The following is an 18,766-nucleotide window of genomic DNA, read 5'->3' as shown; positions in this document are numbered from 1 at the left end:
TATTAAGTACAGTAGGGTTGAGGGTCAAGTCATTGGGAGGTAAGTTTGAATGGCAAAAACTGAAGAAAGTGAAGTGTTTTAGATATCTGGGAGTGGATTTGGCAGCGGATGAAACCATGGAAGCAGAAGTGAGTCACAGGGTGGGGAGGGGGCAAAGGTTCTGGAAGCGTTGAAAAATGTGTATAAGGTGAGAACATTATCTTAGAAAGCAAAAATGGGTATGTTTGAAGGAATAGTGATTCCAACAATGTTATATGGTTGCGGGGCGTGGGCTATCGATAGAGTAGTATGGAGGAGGGTGGATGTGTTGGAAATGAGATGTTTGAGGACAATATGTGGTGTGAGGTGGTTTGATTGAATAAGTAATGAAAGGGTAAGAGAGATGTGTGGTAATAAAAAGAGTGTGGTTGAGAGAGCAGAAGAGGGTGTTTTGAAATGGTTTGGTCACCTGGAGAGAATGAGTAAGGAAAGATTGACCAAGAGGATATATGTGCCAGAGGTGGAGGGAACGAGGAGAAGTGGGAGACCAAATTGGAGGTGGAAAGATGGAGTGAAAAAGATTTTGAGCGATCGGGGCCTGAACATGCAGGGGGGGTGAAAGGCGTGCCAGGAATAGAGTGAATTGGAACAATGTGGTATACCGGGGTTGACGTGCTGCCCACTAGTGGATTGAACCAGGGCATGTGAAGAGTCTGGGGTAAACCATGGAAAGTTTTGTGAGGCCTGGATGTGAAAAGGGAGCTGTGGTTTTAGTGCATTATACATGACAGCTAGAGACTGAGTGTGAACAAATGTGGCCTTTGTTATCTCTTCCTAGCGCTACCTCGCACGCATGCGGGGGGAGGGGAGTTGTCATTTCATGTGTGGCGGGGTGGCGATGGGAATGAATAAGGGCAGCAAGTATGAATTTTGTACATGTGTATATATGTATATGTCTGTGTATGTATATATTTGTACATATTGAAATGTATAGGTATGTATATGTACGTGTGTGGATGTGTTGTATATACATGTGTATGTGGGTGGGTTGGGCCATTCTTTCCTCTGTTTCCATGTGCCACCTCACTAACATGGAAGACAGCGACAAAGTATAATAGATAGAAAAATACTATTCTTTTGCCAGATGGAATGGAATGTCAAATATTTGGAAATCAGTGATTGTGTTCTTCAGTTTGTGTACCTTTTATCCCAGTGGTGAAGTTTTTCATTCAGTGAAAAAATATTATAATCTTAGTTTATGTCAATAAAAGTAAATGTGAATTGAATTATTCTGTTAAGATTGCTCTCTTGCCCCTTAAGTATTAATTTTCTCTAAAGAACAATGCTTTACTGTCATACTAAGTCGTTATTTTCTTCTTCAGAAATTCAGCACCTCTTCCAGAGTTGTACACAAACAAACCAGCTCATTACATTTTACCAGAGATTGGGTTCAGGATTGGGGCTATTCGAGAAACATTTGAAGAAAGTGGCATACTGTTAGCCAGACATCTTCCTAGAATGTATCATGAGCAGCATGAGGTAGACAGATGGCGAAGGGCTATCCAGAAAGATGCTAATAAGGTAAGGCTTTATCTTTTTCATGTACTTAACACAGCTTTTAAGATATTCACTGATTAATCTGGCATCATTGATAGATAACAAACGAATATCCAATCTAAATCTAAATCTACTTACTTGATGAGCATCCCTCTCTGAGTAAAAATAACCAGAGTCATTCTGTCGGATTTCATACTGGTTAAGTTTAGCAAGGCTTATCCGAGCATAAACTGTAGGGAGAAGTAAATAATTAAGAGTCAAGGACATATAACAGCTAAGTACAGGTACACCACCGAATTCCCTGCAATTAATGGTTTGGCACCTCCTTTTAGTCTGGACAAAATTACGTGAGGGAACTTGAAATTACCGCGGCCACCAGACTAGTTTAGTGGACAGCCACAGATGGTGTTGTGTGTAGATATTTACATTCTTTACACTGCACTTGGTGGTGGTGATACTGCAATTCTGTGAGATTCTTAGCTTATTTTGCTTAAATTTAACCCTAGCTGTGGCTTCTAAGACATATGAGAGTGTCAGTCATGGTGTCAAACGTAAACGCCAGTCCATATCGATCCAACATATAGTAGAACTGTTGAAAAAGATGGACCGTGGTGTTTCGGTGCATAAGCTGTGTGACATCTCCAGTATTGGTTCATTAACTGTTTATAATATAAAGAAGCAAAGGGAGAAAATATTGAAATTCTATGCAGACAACGGTTCCAAGAAGCAAATGATGATTAGAATAACTATGAAAGATGGTGAGAGTACTGAGCACGATCGAGTGATGATGGAATGGTTTCAACAGCGTCGGAGTGATGGAGAGGATTTGTCAGGTAGCATGATAATGGACCGGGCTAAGTTGTTCCCTAAAGAACTTAAAGTACAACATGAGCATGACTATAGTGAAGGATGGCTTCAAAGATTCAAGAAGTGTCATGGAATTTCCATGAATAAAGTGTGTGGAGAAAAGCAATTTGCAAACCACAAAGGAGCTGCCAAGTATGTGGACGAATTTGCGAAACTTATATCTGATGAGCACCTCAGTCCTGAGCAGGTGTATAATGCAGATGAATACTTTAGACACATGGGAGATGTATAATTAGTGGGTTAGAGTTGTGGTGATGAAGTATTATTACGTGACCAAGGTTGGTCCAGCAAAATGGTTAATCCATCAGAGCTTTGGAACCAAGAGTGCCGGAAAATTGGTGGTATGCCTGTATTTGCTTCCCTCTAAGGTTTTACCTTTCCATTCAGTCCCAGTCCACTAACCATCTATGATGTGATTATTTCATAAATGAGAAGTTTTGATCCTTGCTTCTAGAGACCTTGGAGTGGAGAAATTGTGAAAAAGTTATTCATAACAGAGAGTTTACGGTTACATAATGATGTGTTTTATTGATTCTGTTTTGATTATGGGAAATAAGAAAAAAGTTTTCTTATCTGTTGCATGTGTGATGAGAAGCTTTTAAAACAATTCAGGGCGAAGGAATGTTCAAGAAATTTAGCTTAAAAGTATTACTTCATGTGTATGTAGTAAACTCTAGGGTTTTAGTACATTCTTCCATTCCGCTGGGTCTACATCTGAACAGAAGTGCTTAGAAAAATTCAGAAAAAATATTCCTGCGGATGTCTTTTTTCTGGTGAACACAAGCCTTCACAGTCTTCTCCTCAGCATGAGGATGTGTGTGAAGTTAATGATTAAGTGGTAATACTTTAAGTGATGTGAATTATTAGAACCAGAATTATGTTTTCAGTAATGCTTCACCATAAGAGTGTGTGAAGTGATTTGCAGAGTAATTCTAGAACTTTGTTTCCTAAACATTTATGAGTCATTACTCTTTTTCACATGGCTACCTTCATAATGACTCATCCCACCTTATTCCAAGTTAACTTCTTCTACTGTGAGCATCAAATTGATGGTAGACAGCTTGTGCAGTTGTATATTGATGAAGGACTGGTGATTGGGAATATGTGGTTTTAAAGAGGGACATACATACATGTAGATCATGGGTAAATGAGGTTGATGGTAAGTGAGTATCATTGGATTATGTGATAAAGAAAGCACTAGGAAGTGTAATAAGTTTTTGGTGGAGGCGAAGGTGAAAGTTTGAGGAGGTTTTAAAATAACAAAATGTGATGGGTTGGAAGAAGGTGGTGAGAGTGAGTGAGAAGAAAGGCTTATGTAAAGGAATGCCAGGTGAGACTGGGTGATGACTAGTAAAAGGTGATAGTAAACAAAACTATAGGAAGTATTTACAGAAGCAGCGCTAGCTTGTGCAAGAGAAGTGTGTGGCACATGGAAGATGTGATGTAGGCAGATGAGAAAGGGTAGTGTGACTGGTGGGATGAGGAGGTTAGTGAAAGAGAAAAGAGAAGTGTATGAGTTCTCTGCACTGAAGGAGTGCAAATTATTAGGACCTATACAAGAGGAAACAGCACGAGGTCAAGAAAAAGGTGCAGTGGCTGAAAGAGAGGGCATATGAAGGTTGAGGTGGGAAAATGTCAGGAAATTTTGATGATTTTGAATAGTGAAAGTAAAAAGAGAAGTTATTTTCTTTTTTTTTTTTTTGCTTTGTCGCTGTCTCCCGCGTTTGTGAGGTAGCGCAAGGAAACAGACGAAAGAAATGGCCCAACCCACCCCCATACACAATGTATATACATACACGTCCACACACACAAATATACATACCTATACATCTCAATGTACACATATATATACACACACAGACACATACATATATACCCATGCACACAATTCACACTGTCTGCCTTTATTCATTCCCATCGCCACCTCGCCACACGTGGAATACCATCCCCCTCCCCCCTCATGTGTGCGAGGTAGCTCTAGGAAAAGACAACAAAGGCCCCATTCGTTCACACTCAGTCTCTAGCTGTCTTGCAATAATGCCCGAAACCACAGCTCCCTTTCCACATCCAGGCCCCACACAACTTTCCATGGTTTACCCCAGATGCTTCACATGCCCTGATTCAATCCACTGACAGCACGTCAACCCCGGTATACCACATCGATCCAGTTCACTCTATTCCTTGCCTGCCTTTCACCCTCCTGCATGCTCAGGCCCCGATCACTCAAAATCTTTTTCACTCCATCTTTCCACCTCCAATTTGGTCTCCCACTTCTCCTCGTTCCCTCCACCTCCGACACATACATCCTCTTGGTCAATCTTTCCTCACTCATTCTCTCCATGTGCCCAAACCATTTCAAAACACCCTCTTCTGCTCTCTCAACCATGCTCTTTTTATTTCCACACATCTCTCTTACCCTTACATTACTTACTCGATCAAACCACCTCACACCACACATTGTCCTCAGACATCTTATTTCCAGCACATCCACCCTCCTGCACACAACTCTATCCATAGCCCACGCCTCGCAACCATACAACATTGTTGGAACCACTATTCCTTCAAACATACCCATTTTTGCTTTCCGAGATAATGTTCTCGACTTCCACACATTCTTCAAGGCTCCCACGATTTTCGCCCCCTCCCCCACCCTTTGATTCACTTCCGCTTCCATGGTTCCATCCGCTGCCAGATCCACTCCCAGATATCTAAAACACTTTACTTCCTCCAGTTTTTCTCCATTCAAACTTACCTCCCAATTGACTTGACCCTCAACCCTACTGTACCTAATAACTTTGCTCTTATTCACATTTACTCTTAACTTCCTTCTTTCACACACTTTACCAAACTCAGTCACCAGCTTCTGCAGTTTCTCACATGAATCAGCCACCAGCGCTGTATCATCAGCGAACAACAACTGACTCACTTCCCAAGCTCTCTCATCCCCAACAGACTTCATACTTGCCCCTCTTGCCAAAACCCTTGCATTCACCTCCCTAACAACCCCATCCATAAACAAATTAAACAACCATGGAGACATCACACACCCCTGCCGCAAACCTACATTCACTGAGAACCAATCACTTTCCTCTCTTCCTACACGTACACATGCCTTACATCTTCAATAAAAACTTTTCACTGCTTCTAACAACTTGCCTCCCACACCATATATTCTTAATACCTTTCTAAGAGCATCTCTATCAACTCTCCAGATCCATAAATGCTACATACAAATCCATTTGCTTTTCTAAGTATTTCTCACATACATTCTTCAAAGCAAACACCTGATCCACACATCCTCTACCACTTCTGAAACCACACTGCTCTTCCAAAATCTGATGCTCTGTACATGCATTCACCCTCTCAATCAATACCCTCCCATATAATTTACCAGGAATACTCAACAAACTTATACTTCTGTAATTTGAGCACTCACTCTTATCCCCTCTGCCTTTGTACAATGGCACTATGCACTCATTCTGCCAATCCTCAGGCACCTCACCATGAGTCATACATACATTAAATAACCTTACCAACCAGTCAACAATACAGTCACCCCCTTTTTTAATAGATTCCACTGCAATACCATCCAAACCTGCTGCCTTGCCGGCTTTCATCTTCCGCAAAGCTTTTACTACCTCTTCTCTGTTTACCAAATCATTTTCCCTAACCCTATCACTTTGCACACCACCTCGACCAAAACACCCTATATCTGCCACTCTATCATCAAACACATTCAACAAACCTTCAAAATACTCACTCCATCTCCTTCTCACATCACCACAACTTGTTATCACCTCCCCATTAGCGCCCTTCACTGAAGTTCCCATTTGCTCCCTTGTCTTACGCACTTTATTTACCTCCTTCCAGAACATCTTTTTATTCTCCCTAAAATTTAATGATACTCTCTCACCCCAACTCTCATTTGCCCTCTTTTTCACCTCTTGCACCTTTCTCTTGACCTCCTGTCTCTTTCTTTTATACATCTCCCACTCATTTGCGTTTTTTCCCTACAAAAATCGTCCAAATGCCTCTCTCTTCTCTTTCACTAATAATCTTACTTCTTCATCCCACCACTCACTACCCTTTCTAATCAACCCACCTCCCACGCTTCTCATGCCACAAGCATCTTTTGCGCACTCCATCACTGATTCCCTAAATACATCCCATTCCTCTCCCACTCCCCTTACTTCCATTGTTCTCACCTTTTTCCATTCTGTACTTAGTCTCTCCTGGTTCTTCCTCACACAAGTCTCCTTCCCAATTGTATGGGTGTTATCTTCAGTGAGTGATTGACAGTGGTTTAGGGATGTACAAGAGGAGGCACCAAGAGGTTAACAGGAAGGTGAAAGGGCTGAGAGAAGGGGCAAGTGAGAGTGGGGTTGAAAATATTGGCTTACTTTACTGAGAATAAGAAAATGCTTTGGAAAGAGGTTTGTATTGTGTGGAGAACAAGAGAACAAATGGGAGCATCAGTGAAGGAAACAGATGGGGAAGTGGTAACAATCAAAGAATAGGTGAAGAGATGAAGTACTGTATTTTGCAATAATGTTGACTGTTTGATGACAGAGTTGCAGATAAAGGCTCTTTGAGATATGGATGCAAGGCATGGGCCTCAGGTCAAACTTCATGAAAGAGGATGAATGTGTTTGAAATGAAATGTCACAGGACAAAACATGGTATCATGAGGGTTGACCAAAGAATTGATAGGGTGAGAGAGGTGTGGTGGTAAGAAGAGTGTGCATGAAAACTAAAGAGGTTGTGCTGAAACGTTTTGGACAGATGGAAAAAATCATTTTGAACCTGAGACTTCTCAATCGCATTAGCAGTTCTCTAGATATATGTGCTAAGAGATTTGATAGGTTGCTTTTCTGTAGTTGTAGGCATCCTCAGGTGTTGGATTGCCACTCCTGCCCACCCTTAATGGCTTTAAGGGTCTATAATTGCCTTATCTATTTATTTATCATACTTTGTCGCTGTCTCCCGCGTTAGCAAGATAGTGCAAGGAAACAGACGAAACAATGGCCCAACCCACCCACATACACACATATTTACATGCACGTCCACACATGTACATAAACATACCTATACATCTCAACGTATACATATATATACACACTCAGAAATATACATATATATACACATGTACATAATTCATACTGTCTGCCCTTATTCATTCCTGTTGCCACCCCATCACACATGAAATGGCAGCCCCTCCCCCCGCATGTGCGCGAGGTAGTGCTAGGAAAAGACAACAAAGGCCACATTTGTTCACACTCAGTATCTATCTGTCATGTATAATGCACCGAAACCACAGCTCCCTTTCCACATCCAGGCCCCACAAAACTTTCCATGGTTTACCCCAGATGCTTCACATGCCCTGGTTCAATCCATTGACAGCATGTCAACCCCAGTATACCACATTGTTCCAATTCACTCTATTCCTTGCACACCTTTCACCCTCCTGCATGTTCAGGCCCCAATCACTCAAAAGCTTTTTCACTCCATCTTTCCACCTCCAATTTGGTCTCCCACTTCTCGTTCCCTACACCTCTGACATATATCCTCTTTGTCAATCTTTCCTCACTCATTCTCTCCATGTAACCAAACCAATTCAAAACACCGTCTTCTGCTCTCTCAACCAAACTCTTTTTATTACCACACATCTCTATTACCCTTTCATTACTTGCTCAATCAAACCACCTCACACCACATGTTGTCTTCAAACATCTCATTTCCAGCACATCCACCCTCCTCCACACACCTCAATCTATAGCCCAAGCCTCGCAACCATTTAACATTATTGGAACCATTATTCCTTCAAACATACCCATTTTTGCTTTCCAAGATAACGTTCTTGACTTCCACACATTTTTCAACGCTCCCAGAACTTTTGCCCCCTCCCCCACCCAATGATTCACTTTCGCTTCCATGGTTCCATCCGCTGCCAAATCTACTCCTAGATATTTGAAACAATTCACTTCCTCCAGTTTTTCTCCATTCAAACTTACCTCCCAATTAACTTGTCCCTCAACCCTAGTGTACCTAATAACCTTGCTACTATTCACATTTACTCTCAGCTTTCTTCTTTCACACACTTTACCCTAGGGTTCACTTCTGCTTCCATGGTTCCATCCGCTGCCAGATTCACTCCCAGATATCTAAAACACTTCACTTCTTCCAGTTTTTCTCCATTCAAACTTACTTCCCAATTAACTTGTCTCTCAACCCTACTGTACCTAATAGCATTGGTCTTATTCACATTTACTCTCACCTTTCTTCTTTCACACACTTTACCAAACTCAGTCACCAGCTTCTGTCGTTTCTGAACCAAATCAGCCACCAGCGCTGTATCATCAGCGAACAACAACTGACTCATTTCCCAAGCTCTCTCATCCACAACAGACTGCATACTTGCCCCTCTTTCCAAAACTCTTACATTTACCTCCCTAACAGCCCCATTCATAAACAGATTAAACAACCATGTAGACATCATACATCCCTGCCGCAAACCAACATTCACTGAGAACCAATCACTTTCCTCTCTTCCTACACGTAAACATGTCTTACATCCTCGATAAAAACTTTTCACTGCTTCTAACAACTTGCCTCCCACACCATATTCTTAATACCTTCCACAGAGCATCTCTATCAACTCTATCATATTCCTTCTTCAGACCCATAATTGATATATACAAATCCATTTGCTTTTCTAAGTATTTCTCACATACATTCTTCAAAGCAAACACCTGATCCACACATCCTCTGCCACCTCTGAAACCACACTGCTCTTCCCCAATCTGATGCTCTGTACTTGCCTTCACTCTCTTAATCAATACCCTCCCATATGATTTCCCAGGATTACTCAACAAACTTATACCTCTGTAATTTGAGCACTCACCTTCATCCCCTTTGCCTTTGTACAGTGGCACTATGCAAGCATTCTGCCAATCCTCAGGGACCTCACCATGAGTCATACGTAAATTATATAACCTTACCAACCAGTCAACAACACAGTCATGCCTTTTTTAATAAATTCCACTGCAAAATCATCCAAACCTGCTGCCTTGCCGGCTTTCATCTTCCACAAAGCTTTTACTACCTCTTCTCTGTTTACCAAATCATTTTCCCTAACCCTCTCACTTTGCACACCACCTCGACCAAATCACCCTATATCTGCCACTCTGTCATCAAACAAGTTCGACAAACCTTCAGAATACTCACTCCATCTCCTTCTCACATCACCACTACTTGTTATCATCTCCCCATTATCCCCCTTCACTGATGTTCCCATTTTTTCCCTTGTCTTACACACTCTATTTACCTCCTACCAAAACATCTTTTTATTCTCCTTAAAATTCAATGATACTCTCTCACTCCAACTCTCATTTGCCCTCTTTTTCACCTCTTGCACCTTTCTCTTGACCTCCTTCCTCCTTCTTATATACATCTCCCAGTCATTTGCATTATTTCCCAGCAAAAATCATCCAAATTAATTTGTTTATGGATGGGGTTGTTAGGGAGGTGAATGCAAGAGTTTTAGAAAGAGGGGCAAGTATGAAGTCTGTTGTGGATGAGAGAGCTTGGGAAGTGAGTCAGTTGTTGTTCGCTGATGATACAGTGCTGGTGGCTGATTCATGTGAGAAACTGCAGAAGCTGGTGACTGAGTTTGGTAAAGTGTGTGAAAGAAGGTTAAGAGTAAATGTGAATAAGAGCAAGGTTATTAGGTACAGTAGGGTTGAGGGTCAAGTCAATTGGGAGGTAAGTTTGAATGGAGAAAAACTGGAGGAAGTAAAGTGTTTTAGATATCTGGGAGTGGATCTGGCAGCGGATGGAACCATGGAAGCGGAAGTGAATCATAGGGTGGGGGAGGGGGCGAAAATCGTGGGAGCCTTGAAGAATGTGTGGAAGTCGAGAACATTATCTCGGAAAGCAAAAATGGGTATGTTTGAAGGAATAGTGGTTCCAACAATGTTGTATGGTTGCGAGGCGTGGGCTATGGATAGAGTTGTGCGCAGGAGGGTGGATGTGCTGGAAATGAGATGTTTGAGGACAATGTGTGGTGTGAGGTGGTTTGATCGAGTAAGTAATGTAAGGGTAAGAGAGATGTGTGGAAATAAAAAGAGCATGGTTGAGAGAGCAGAAGAGGATGTTTTGAAATGGTTTGGGCACATGGAGAGAATGAGTGAGGAAAGATTGACCAAGAGGATATATGTGTCGGAGGTGGAGGGAACGAGGAGAAGTGGGAGACCAAATTGGAGGTGGAAAGATGGAGTGAAAAGGATTTTGAGTGATCGGGGCCTGAACATGCAGGAGGGTGAAAGGAGGGCAAGGAATAGAGTAAATTGGATTGATGTTGTATACCGGCGTTGACGTACTGTCAGTGGATTGAATCAGGGAATGTGAAGCGTCTGGGGTAAACCATGGAAAGTTGTGTGGGGCCTGGATGTGGAAAGGGAGCTGTGGTTTCAGGCATTATTGCATGACAGCTAGAGACTGAGTGTGAACGAATGGGGCCTTTGTTGTCTTTTCCTAGTGCTACCTCGCACACATGAGGGGGGAGGGGGATGGTATTCCATGTGTGGCGAGGTGGTGATGGGAATGAATAAGGGCAGACAGTGTGAGTTGTGTGCATGGGTATATATGTATGTGTCTTTGTGTGTATATATATGTGTACATTGAGATGTATAGGTATGTATATTTGCGTGTGGTTTCAGAAGTGGTAGAGGATGTGTGGATCAGGTGTTTGCTTTGAAGAATGTATGTTAGAAATACTTAGAAATGCAAATGGATTTGCATGTAGCATTTATGGATCTGGAGAAGGCATATGATAGAGTTGGCCCCCTGCTCTATTCCCTCTTTTGGAAAAAAAAAAAAAAAGAGCGAGAGGGGAGGATTTCCAGCCCCTCGCTCCCTCCCCTTTTAGTCGCCTTCTACGACACGCAGTGAATACGTGGGAAGTATCCCCAGGGATAATATATATATATATTTTTTTTTTTTATTTTTTTTTTTTTTTTATACACACATATATAAAATGGGAAACAGAAGAAGGAGTCATGCGGGGAGTGCTCATCCTCCTCGAAGGCTCAGACTGGGGTGTCTGAATGTGTGTGGATGTAACCAAGATGTGAAAAAAGGAGAGATAGGTAGTATGTTTGAGGAAAGGAACCTGGATGTTTTGGCTCTGAGTGAAATGAAGCTCAAGGGTAAAGTAGAAGAGTGGTTTGGGAATGTCTTGGGAGTAAAGTCAGAGGTTAGTGAGAGGACAAGAGCAAGGGAAGGAGTAGCAGTACTCCTGAAACAGGAGTTGTGGGAGTATGTGATAGAATGCAAGAAAGTAAATTCTCGATTGATATGGGTAAAACTGAAAGTTGATGGAGAGAGATGGGTGATTATTGGTGCATATGCACCTGGGCATGAGAAGAAAGATCATGAGAGGCAAGTGTTTTGGGAGCAGCTGAATGAGTGTGTTAGTGGTTTTGATGCACGAGACCGGGTTATAGTGATGGGTGATTTGAATGCAAAGGTGAGTCATGTGGCAGTTGAGGGAATAATTGGTATACATGGGGTGTTCAGTGTTGTAAATGGAAATGGTGAAGAGCTTGTAGATTTATGTGCTGAAAAAGGACTGATTATTGGGAATACCTGGTTTAAAAAGCGAGATATACATAAGTATACGTATGTAAGTAGGAGATCTAGATGGCCAGAGAGTGTTATTGGATTATGTGTTAATTGACAGGCGCGCGAAAGAGAGACTTTTGGATGTTAATGTGCTGAGAGGTGCAACTGGAGGGTTGTCTGATCATTATCTTGTGGAGGCTAAGGTGAAGATTTGTATGGGTTTTCAGAAAAGAAGAGTGAATGTTGGGGTGAAGAGGGTGGTGAAAGTAAGTGAGCTTGGGAAGGAGACTTGTGTGAGGAAGTACCAGGAGAGGCTGAGTACAGAATTGAAAAAGGTGAGAACAATGGAAGTAAGGGGAGTGGGGGAGGAATGGGATGTATTTAGGGAATCAGTGATGGCTTGCGCAAAAGATGCTTGTGGCATGAGAAGAGTGGGAGGTGGGTTGATTAGAAAGGGTAGTGAGTGGTGGGATGAAGAAGTAAGATTATTAGTGAAAGAGAAGAGAGAGGCATTTGGATGATTTTTGCAGGGAAAGAATGAAATTAAGTGGGAGATGTATAAGAGAAAGAGACAGGAGGTCAAGAGAAAGGTGCAAGAGGTGAAAAAGAGGGCAAATGAGAGTTGGGGTGGGAGAGTATTATTAAATTTAAGGGAGAATAAAAAGATATTCTGTAAGGAGGTAAATAAAGTGCGTAAGACAAGGGAGCAAATGGGAACTTCAGTGAAGGGCGCTAATGGGGAGGTGATAACAAGTAGTGGTGATGTGAGAAGTAGATGGAGTGAGTATTTTTTGAAGGTTTGTTGAATGTGTTTGATGATAGAGTGGCAGATATAGGGTGTTTTGGTCGATGTGGTGTGCAAAGTGAGAGGGTTAGGGAAAATGATTTGGTAAACAGAGAAGAGGTAGTAAAAGCTTTGCGGAAGATGAAAGCCGGCAAGGCAGCAGGTTTGGATGGTATTGCAGTGGAATTTATTAAAAAAGGGGGTGACTGTATTGTTGACTGGTTGGTAAGGTTATTTAATGTATGTATGACTCATGGTGAGGTGCCTGAGGATTGGCGGAATGCGTGCATAGTGCCATTGTACAAAGGCAAAGGGGATAAGAGTGAGTGCTCAAATTACAGAGGTATAAGTTTGTTGAGTATTCCTGGTAAATTATATGGGAGGGTATTGATTGAGAGGGTGAATGCATGTACAGAGCATCAGATTGGGGAAGAGCAGTGTGGTTTCAGAAGTAGTAAAGGATATGTGGATCAGGTGTTTGCTCTGAAGAATGTATGTGAGAAATACTTAGAAAAGCAAATGGATTTGTATGAAGCATTTATGGATCTGGAGAAGGCATATGATAGAGTTGATAGAGATGCTCTGTGGAAGGTATTAAGAATATATGGTGTGGGAGGCAAGTTGTTAGAAGCAGTGTAAAGTTTTTATCGAGGATGTAAGGCATGTGTACGTGTAGGAAGAGAGGAAAGTGATTGGTTCTCAGTGAATGAAGGTTTGCGGCAGGGGTGTGTGATGTCTCCATGGTTGTTTAATTTGTTTATGGATGGGGTTGTTAGGGAGGTGAATGCAAGAGTTTTGGAAAGAGGGGCAAGTATGAAGTCTGTTGTGGTTGAGGGAGCTTGGGAAGTGAGTCAGTTGTTGTTCGCTGATGATACAGCGCTGGTGGCTGATTCATGTGAGAAACTGCAGAAGCTGGTGACTGAGTTTGATAAAGTGTGTGAAAGAAGAAAGTTAAGAGTAAATGTGAATAAGAGCAAGGTTATTAGGTACAGTAGGGTTGAGGGTCAAGTCAATTGGGAGGTAAGTTTGAATGGAGAAAAACTGGAGGAAGTAAAGTGTTTTAGATATCTGGGAGTGGATCTGGCAGCGGATGGAACCATGGAAGGGGAAGTGAATCATAGGGTGGGGGAGAGGGCGAAAATCGTGGGAGCCTTGAAGAATGTGTGGAAGTCGAGAACATTATCTCGGAAAGCAAAAATGGGTATGTTTGAAGGAATAGTGGTTCCAACAATGTTGTATGGTTGCGAGGCGTGGGCTATGGATAGAGTTGTGCGCAGGAGGGTGGATGTGCTGGAAATGAGAAGTTTGAGGACAATGTGTTGTGTGAGGTGGTTTGATCGAGTAAGTAATGTAAGGGTAAGAGAGATGTGTGGAAATAAAAAGAGCGTGGTTGAGAGAGCAGAAGAGAGTGTTTTGAAATGGTTTGGGCACATGGAGAGAATGAGTGAGGAAAGATTGACCAAGCGGATATATGTGTCGGAGGTGGAGGGAATGAGGAGAAGTGGGAGATCAAATTGGAGGTGGAAAGATGGAGTGAAAAAGATTTTGAGTGATCGGGGCCTGAACATGCAGGAGGGTGAAAGGCGGGCAAGGAATAGAGTGAATTGGATCGATGTGGTATACCGGGGTTGTTAATGGATTGAATCAGGGCATGTGAAGCGTCTGGGGTAAACCATGGAAAGTTGTGTGGGGCCTGGATGTGGAAAGGGAGCTGTGGTTTCGGGCATTATTGCATGACAGGTAGAGACTGAGTGTGAAGGAATGGGGCCTTTGTTGTCTTTTCCTAGTGCTACCTCGCACACATGATGGGGGGAGGGAATGGTATTCCATTTGTGGCGAGGTGGCGATGGGAATGAATAAAGGCAGACAGTGTGAATTGTGTGCATGGGTATATATGTATGTGTCTGTGTGTGTATATATATATATGTGTACATTGAGATGTATCGGTATGTATATTTGTGTGTGTGGACGTGTATGTATATACATGTGTATGGGGGTGGGTTGGGCCATTTCTTTTGTCTGTTTCCTTGCGCTACCTCGCAAACGCGGGAGACAGCGACAAAGCAAAATATAAATAATAATAAAAGAAAAAGAAATATATATATATATATAGGCTGTTTAGAAAGGGTAGTGTGTGGTGGGATGAAGAAGTAAGAGTATTAGTGAAAGAGAAGAGAGAGGCATTTGGACGATTTTTGCAGGGAAAAAATGCAATTGAGTGGGAGAAGTATAAAAGAAAGAGACAGGAGGTCAAGAGAAAGGTGCAAGAGGTGAAAAAAAGGGCAAATGAGAGTTGGGGTGAGAGACTATCAGTAAATTTTAGGGAGAATAAAAAGATGTTCTGGAAGGAGGTAAATAGGGTGCGTAAGACAAGGGAGCAAATGGGAACTTCAGTGAAGGGCGTAAATGGGGAGGTGATAACAAGTAGCGGTGATGTGAGAAGGAGATGGAATGAGTATTTTGAAGGTTTGTTGAATGTGTCTGATGACAGAGTGGCAGATATAGGGTGTTTTGGTCGAGGTGGTGTGCAAAGTGAGAGGGTTAGGGAAAATGATTTGGTAAACAGAGAAGAGGTAGTAAAAGCTTTGCGGAAGATGAAAGCCGGCAAGGCAGCAGGTTTGGATGGTATTGCAGTGGAATTTATTAAGAAAGGGGGTGACTGTATTGTTGACTGGTTGGTAAGGTTATTTAATGTATGTATGACTCATGGTGAGGTGCCTGAGGATTGGCGGAATGCGTGCATAGTGCCATTGTACAAAGGCAAAGGGGATAAGAGTGAGTGCTCAAATTACAGAGGTATAAGTTTGTTGAGTATTCCTGGTAAATTATATGGGAGGGTATTGATTGAGAGGGTGAAGGCATGTACAGAGCATCAGATTGGGGAAGAGCAGTGCGGTTTCAGAAGTGGTAGAGGATGTGTGGATCAGGTGTTTGCTTTGAAGAATGTATGTGAGAAATACTTAGAAAAGCAAATGGATTTGTATGTAGCATTTATGGATCTGGAGAAGGCATATGATAGAGTTGATAGAGATGCTCTGTGGAAGGTATTAAGAATATATGGTGTGGGAGGCAAGTTGTTAGAAGCAGTGAAAAGTTTTTATCGAGGATGTAAGGCATGTGTACGTGTAGGAAGAGAGGAAAGTGATTGGTTCTCAGTGAATGTAGGTTTGCGGCAGGGGTGTGTGATGTCTCCATGGTTGTTTAATTTGTTTATGGATGGGGTTGTAAAGGAGGTAAATGCAAGAGTCCTGGAAAGAGGGGCAAGTATGAAGTCTGTTGGGGATGAGAGAGCTTGGGAAGTGAGTCAATTGTTGTTCGCTGATGATACAGCGCTGGTGGCTGATTCATGTGAGAAACTGCAGAAGCTGGTGACTGAGTTTGGTAAAGTTGAGAGTAAATGTGAATAAGAGCAAGGTTATTAGGTACAGTAGGGGTGAGGGTCAAGTCAATTGGGAGGTGAGTTTGAATGGAGAAAAACTGGAGGAAGTGAAGTGTTTTAGATATCTGGGAGTGGATCTGTCAGCGGATGGAACCATGGAAGCGGAAGTGGATCATAGGGTGGGGGAGGGGGCGAAAATTTTGGGAGCCTTGAAAAATGTGTGGAAGTCGAGAACATTATCTCGGAAAGCAAAAATGGGTATGTTTGAGGGAATAGTGGTTCCAACAATGCTGTATGGTTGCGAGGCGTGGGCTATGGATAGAGATGTGCGCAGGAGGATGGATGTGCTGGAAATGAGATGTTTGAGGACAATGTGTGGTGTGAGGTGGTTTGAGCGAGTAAGTAACGTAAGGGTAAGAGAGATGTGTGGAAATAAAAAGAGCGTGGTTGAGAGAGCAGAAGAGGGTGTTTTGAAATGGTTTGGGCACATGGAGAGAATGAGTGAGGAGAGATTGACCAAGAGGATATATGTGTCGGAGGTGGAGGGAACGAGGAGAAGAGGGAGACCAAATTGGAGGTGGAAAGATGGAGTGAAAAAGATTTTGTGTGATCGGGGCCTGAACATGCAGGAGGGTGAAAGGAGGGCAAGAAATAGAGTGAATTGGAGTCATGTGGTATACAGGGGTTGACGTGCTGTCAGTGGATTGAAGCAAGGCATGTGAAGCGTCTGGGGTAAACCGTGGAAAGCTGTGTAGGTATGTATATTTGCGAGTGTGGACGTGTGTATGTACATGTGTATGGGGGGGGGGGTTGGGCCATTTCTTTCGTCTGTTTCCTTGCGCTACCTCGCAAACGCGGGAGACAGCGACAAAGTATAAAAAAAAAAAAAAAAAAAAAAAAAAAAAAATATATATATATATATATATATATATATATATATATATATATATATATATATATATATATATATATATATATTCTCACATGAATCAGCCACCAGCGCTGTATCATCAGCGAACAACAACTGACTCACTTCCCAAGCTCTCTCATCCCCAACAGACTTCAAAACTCTTGAATTTACCTCCCTAACAACCCCATCCATAAACAAATTAAACAACCATGGAGACATCACACACCCCTGCCGCAAACCTACATTCACTGAGAACCAATCACTTTCCTCTCTTCCTACACGTACACATGCCTTACATCCTCGATAAAAACTTTTCACTGCTTCTAACAACTTTCCTCCCACACCATATATTCTTAATACCTTCCACAGAGCATCTCTATCAACTCTATCATATGCCTTCTCCAGATCCATAAATGCTACATACAAAACTGCAGAAGCTGGTGACTGAGTTTGGAAAAGTGTGTGGAAGAAGAAAGTTAAGAGTAAATGTGAATAAGAGCAAGGTTATTAGGTACAGTAGGGTTGAGGGTCAAGTCAATTGGTAGGTGAGTTTGAATGGAGAAAAACTGGAGGAAGTGAAGTGTTTTAGATATCTGGGAGTGGATCTGGCAGCGGATGGAACCATGGAAGCGGAAGTGGATCATAGGGTGGGGGAGGGGGCGAAAATCCTGGGGGCCTTGAAGAATGTGTGGAAGTCGAGAACATTATCTCGGAAAGCAAAAATGGGTATGTTTGAAGGACTAGTGGTTCCAACAATGTTGTATGGTTGCGAGGCATGGGCTATGGATAGAGTTGTGCGCAGGAGGATGGATGTGCTGGAAATGAGATGTTTGAGGACAATGTGTGGTGTGAGGTGGTTTGATCGAGTGAGTAACGTAAGGGTAAGAGAGATGTGTGGAAATAAAAAGAGCGTGGTTGAGAGAGCAGAAGAGGGTGTTTTGAAGTGGTTTGGGCACATGGAGAGGATGAGTGAGGAAAGATTGACCAAGAGGATATATGTGTCAGAGGTGGAGGGAACAAGGAGAAGAGGGAGACCAAATTGGAGGTGGAAAGATGGAGTGAAAAAGATTTTGTGTGATCGGGGCTGAGCATGCAAGAGGGTGAAAGGAGGGCAAGGAATAGAGTGAATTGGATCGATGTGGTATACCAGGGTTGACGTGCTGTCAGTGGATTGAATCAAGGCATGTGAAGCGTCTGGGGTAAACCATGGAAAGCTGTGTAGGTATGTATATTTGCGTGTGTGGACGTATGTATATACATGTGTATGGGGGGGGTTGGGCCATTTCTTTCATCTGTTTCCTTGCGCTACCTCGCAAACGCGGGAGACAGCGACAAAGTATAATAATAATAATAATATAATATATATATATATATATATATATATATATATATATATATATATATATATATATATATATATATATATATTCTTTTTTTCTTTCATACTAATCGCCATTTCCATTGTTTATGAGGTAGCATCAAGAACAGAGGACAGAGCCTTTGAGGGAATATCCTCACGTGGTCCCCCTCCACTGTTCCTTCATTAGGAAAACTAAAAACGATAGGGGAAGATTTCCAGCCCCCCGCTCCCTTTCGTTCTAATTGCCCTCCGCGACACACAGGGAATATGTGGGAAGTATTCTTTCTCCTCTATCTCCAGGGATATAAT

The 18,766-nt window shown here is 42.3% G+C and overlaps 1 protein-coding gene across 2 annotated transcripts in view; it reads left to right on the top strand.

Annotated features, from left to right (window-relative positions):
• LOC139757454 (acyl-coenzyme A diphosphatase NUDT19-like) overlaps positions 1-18,766 on the top strand; it is a 182,476-nt gene that overhangs the window by 66,377 nt on the left and 97,333 nt on the right. For both annotated transcript variants that reach the window (XM_071677981.1, XM_071677980.1), the window contains exon 4: positions 1,362-1,560. In XM_071677981.1, the coding sequence (XP_071534082.1) occupies positions 1,362-1,560 (199 nt within the window). The remainder of the gene's footprint in view (positions 1-1,361; positions 1,561-18,766) is intronic.

This window comes from Panulirus ornatus, chromosome 26, assembly GCF_036320965.1.
Source record: "Panulirus ornatus isolate Po-2019 chromosome 26, ASM3632096v1, whole genome shotgun sequence".
NCBI lineage: Eukaryota > Metazoa > Arthropoda > Malacostraca > Decapoda > Palinuridae > Panulirus > Panulirus ornatus.
Note: the sequence above shows the minus strand (reverse complement) of the source record. Positions and strands in the feature narration are given on the sequence as shown.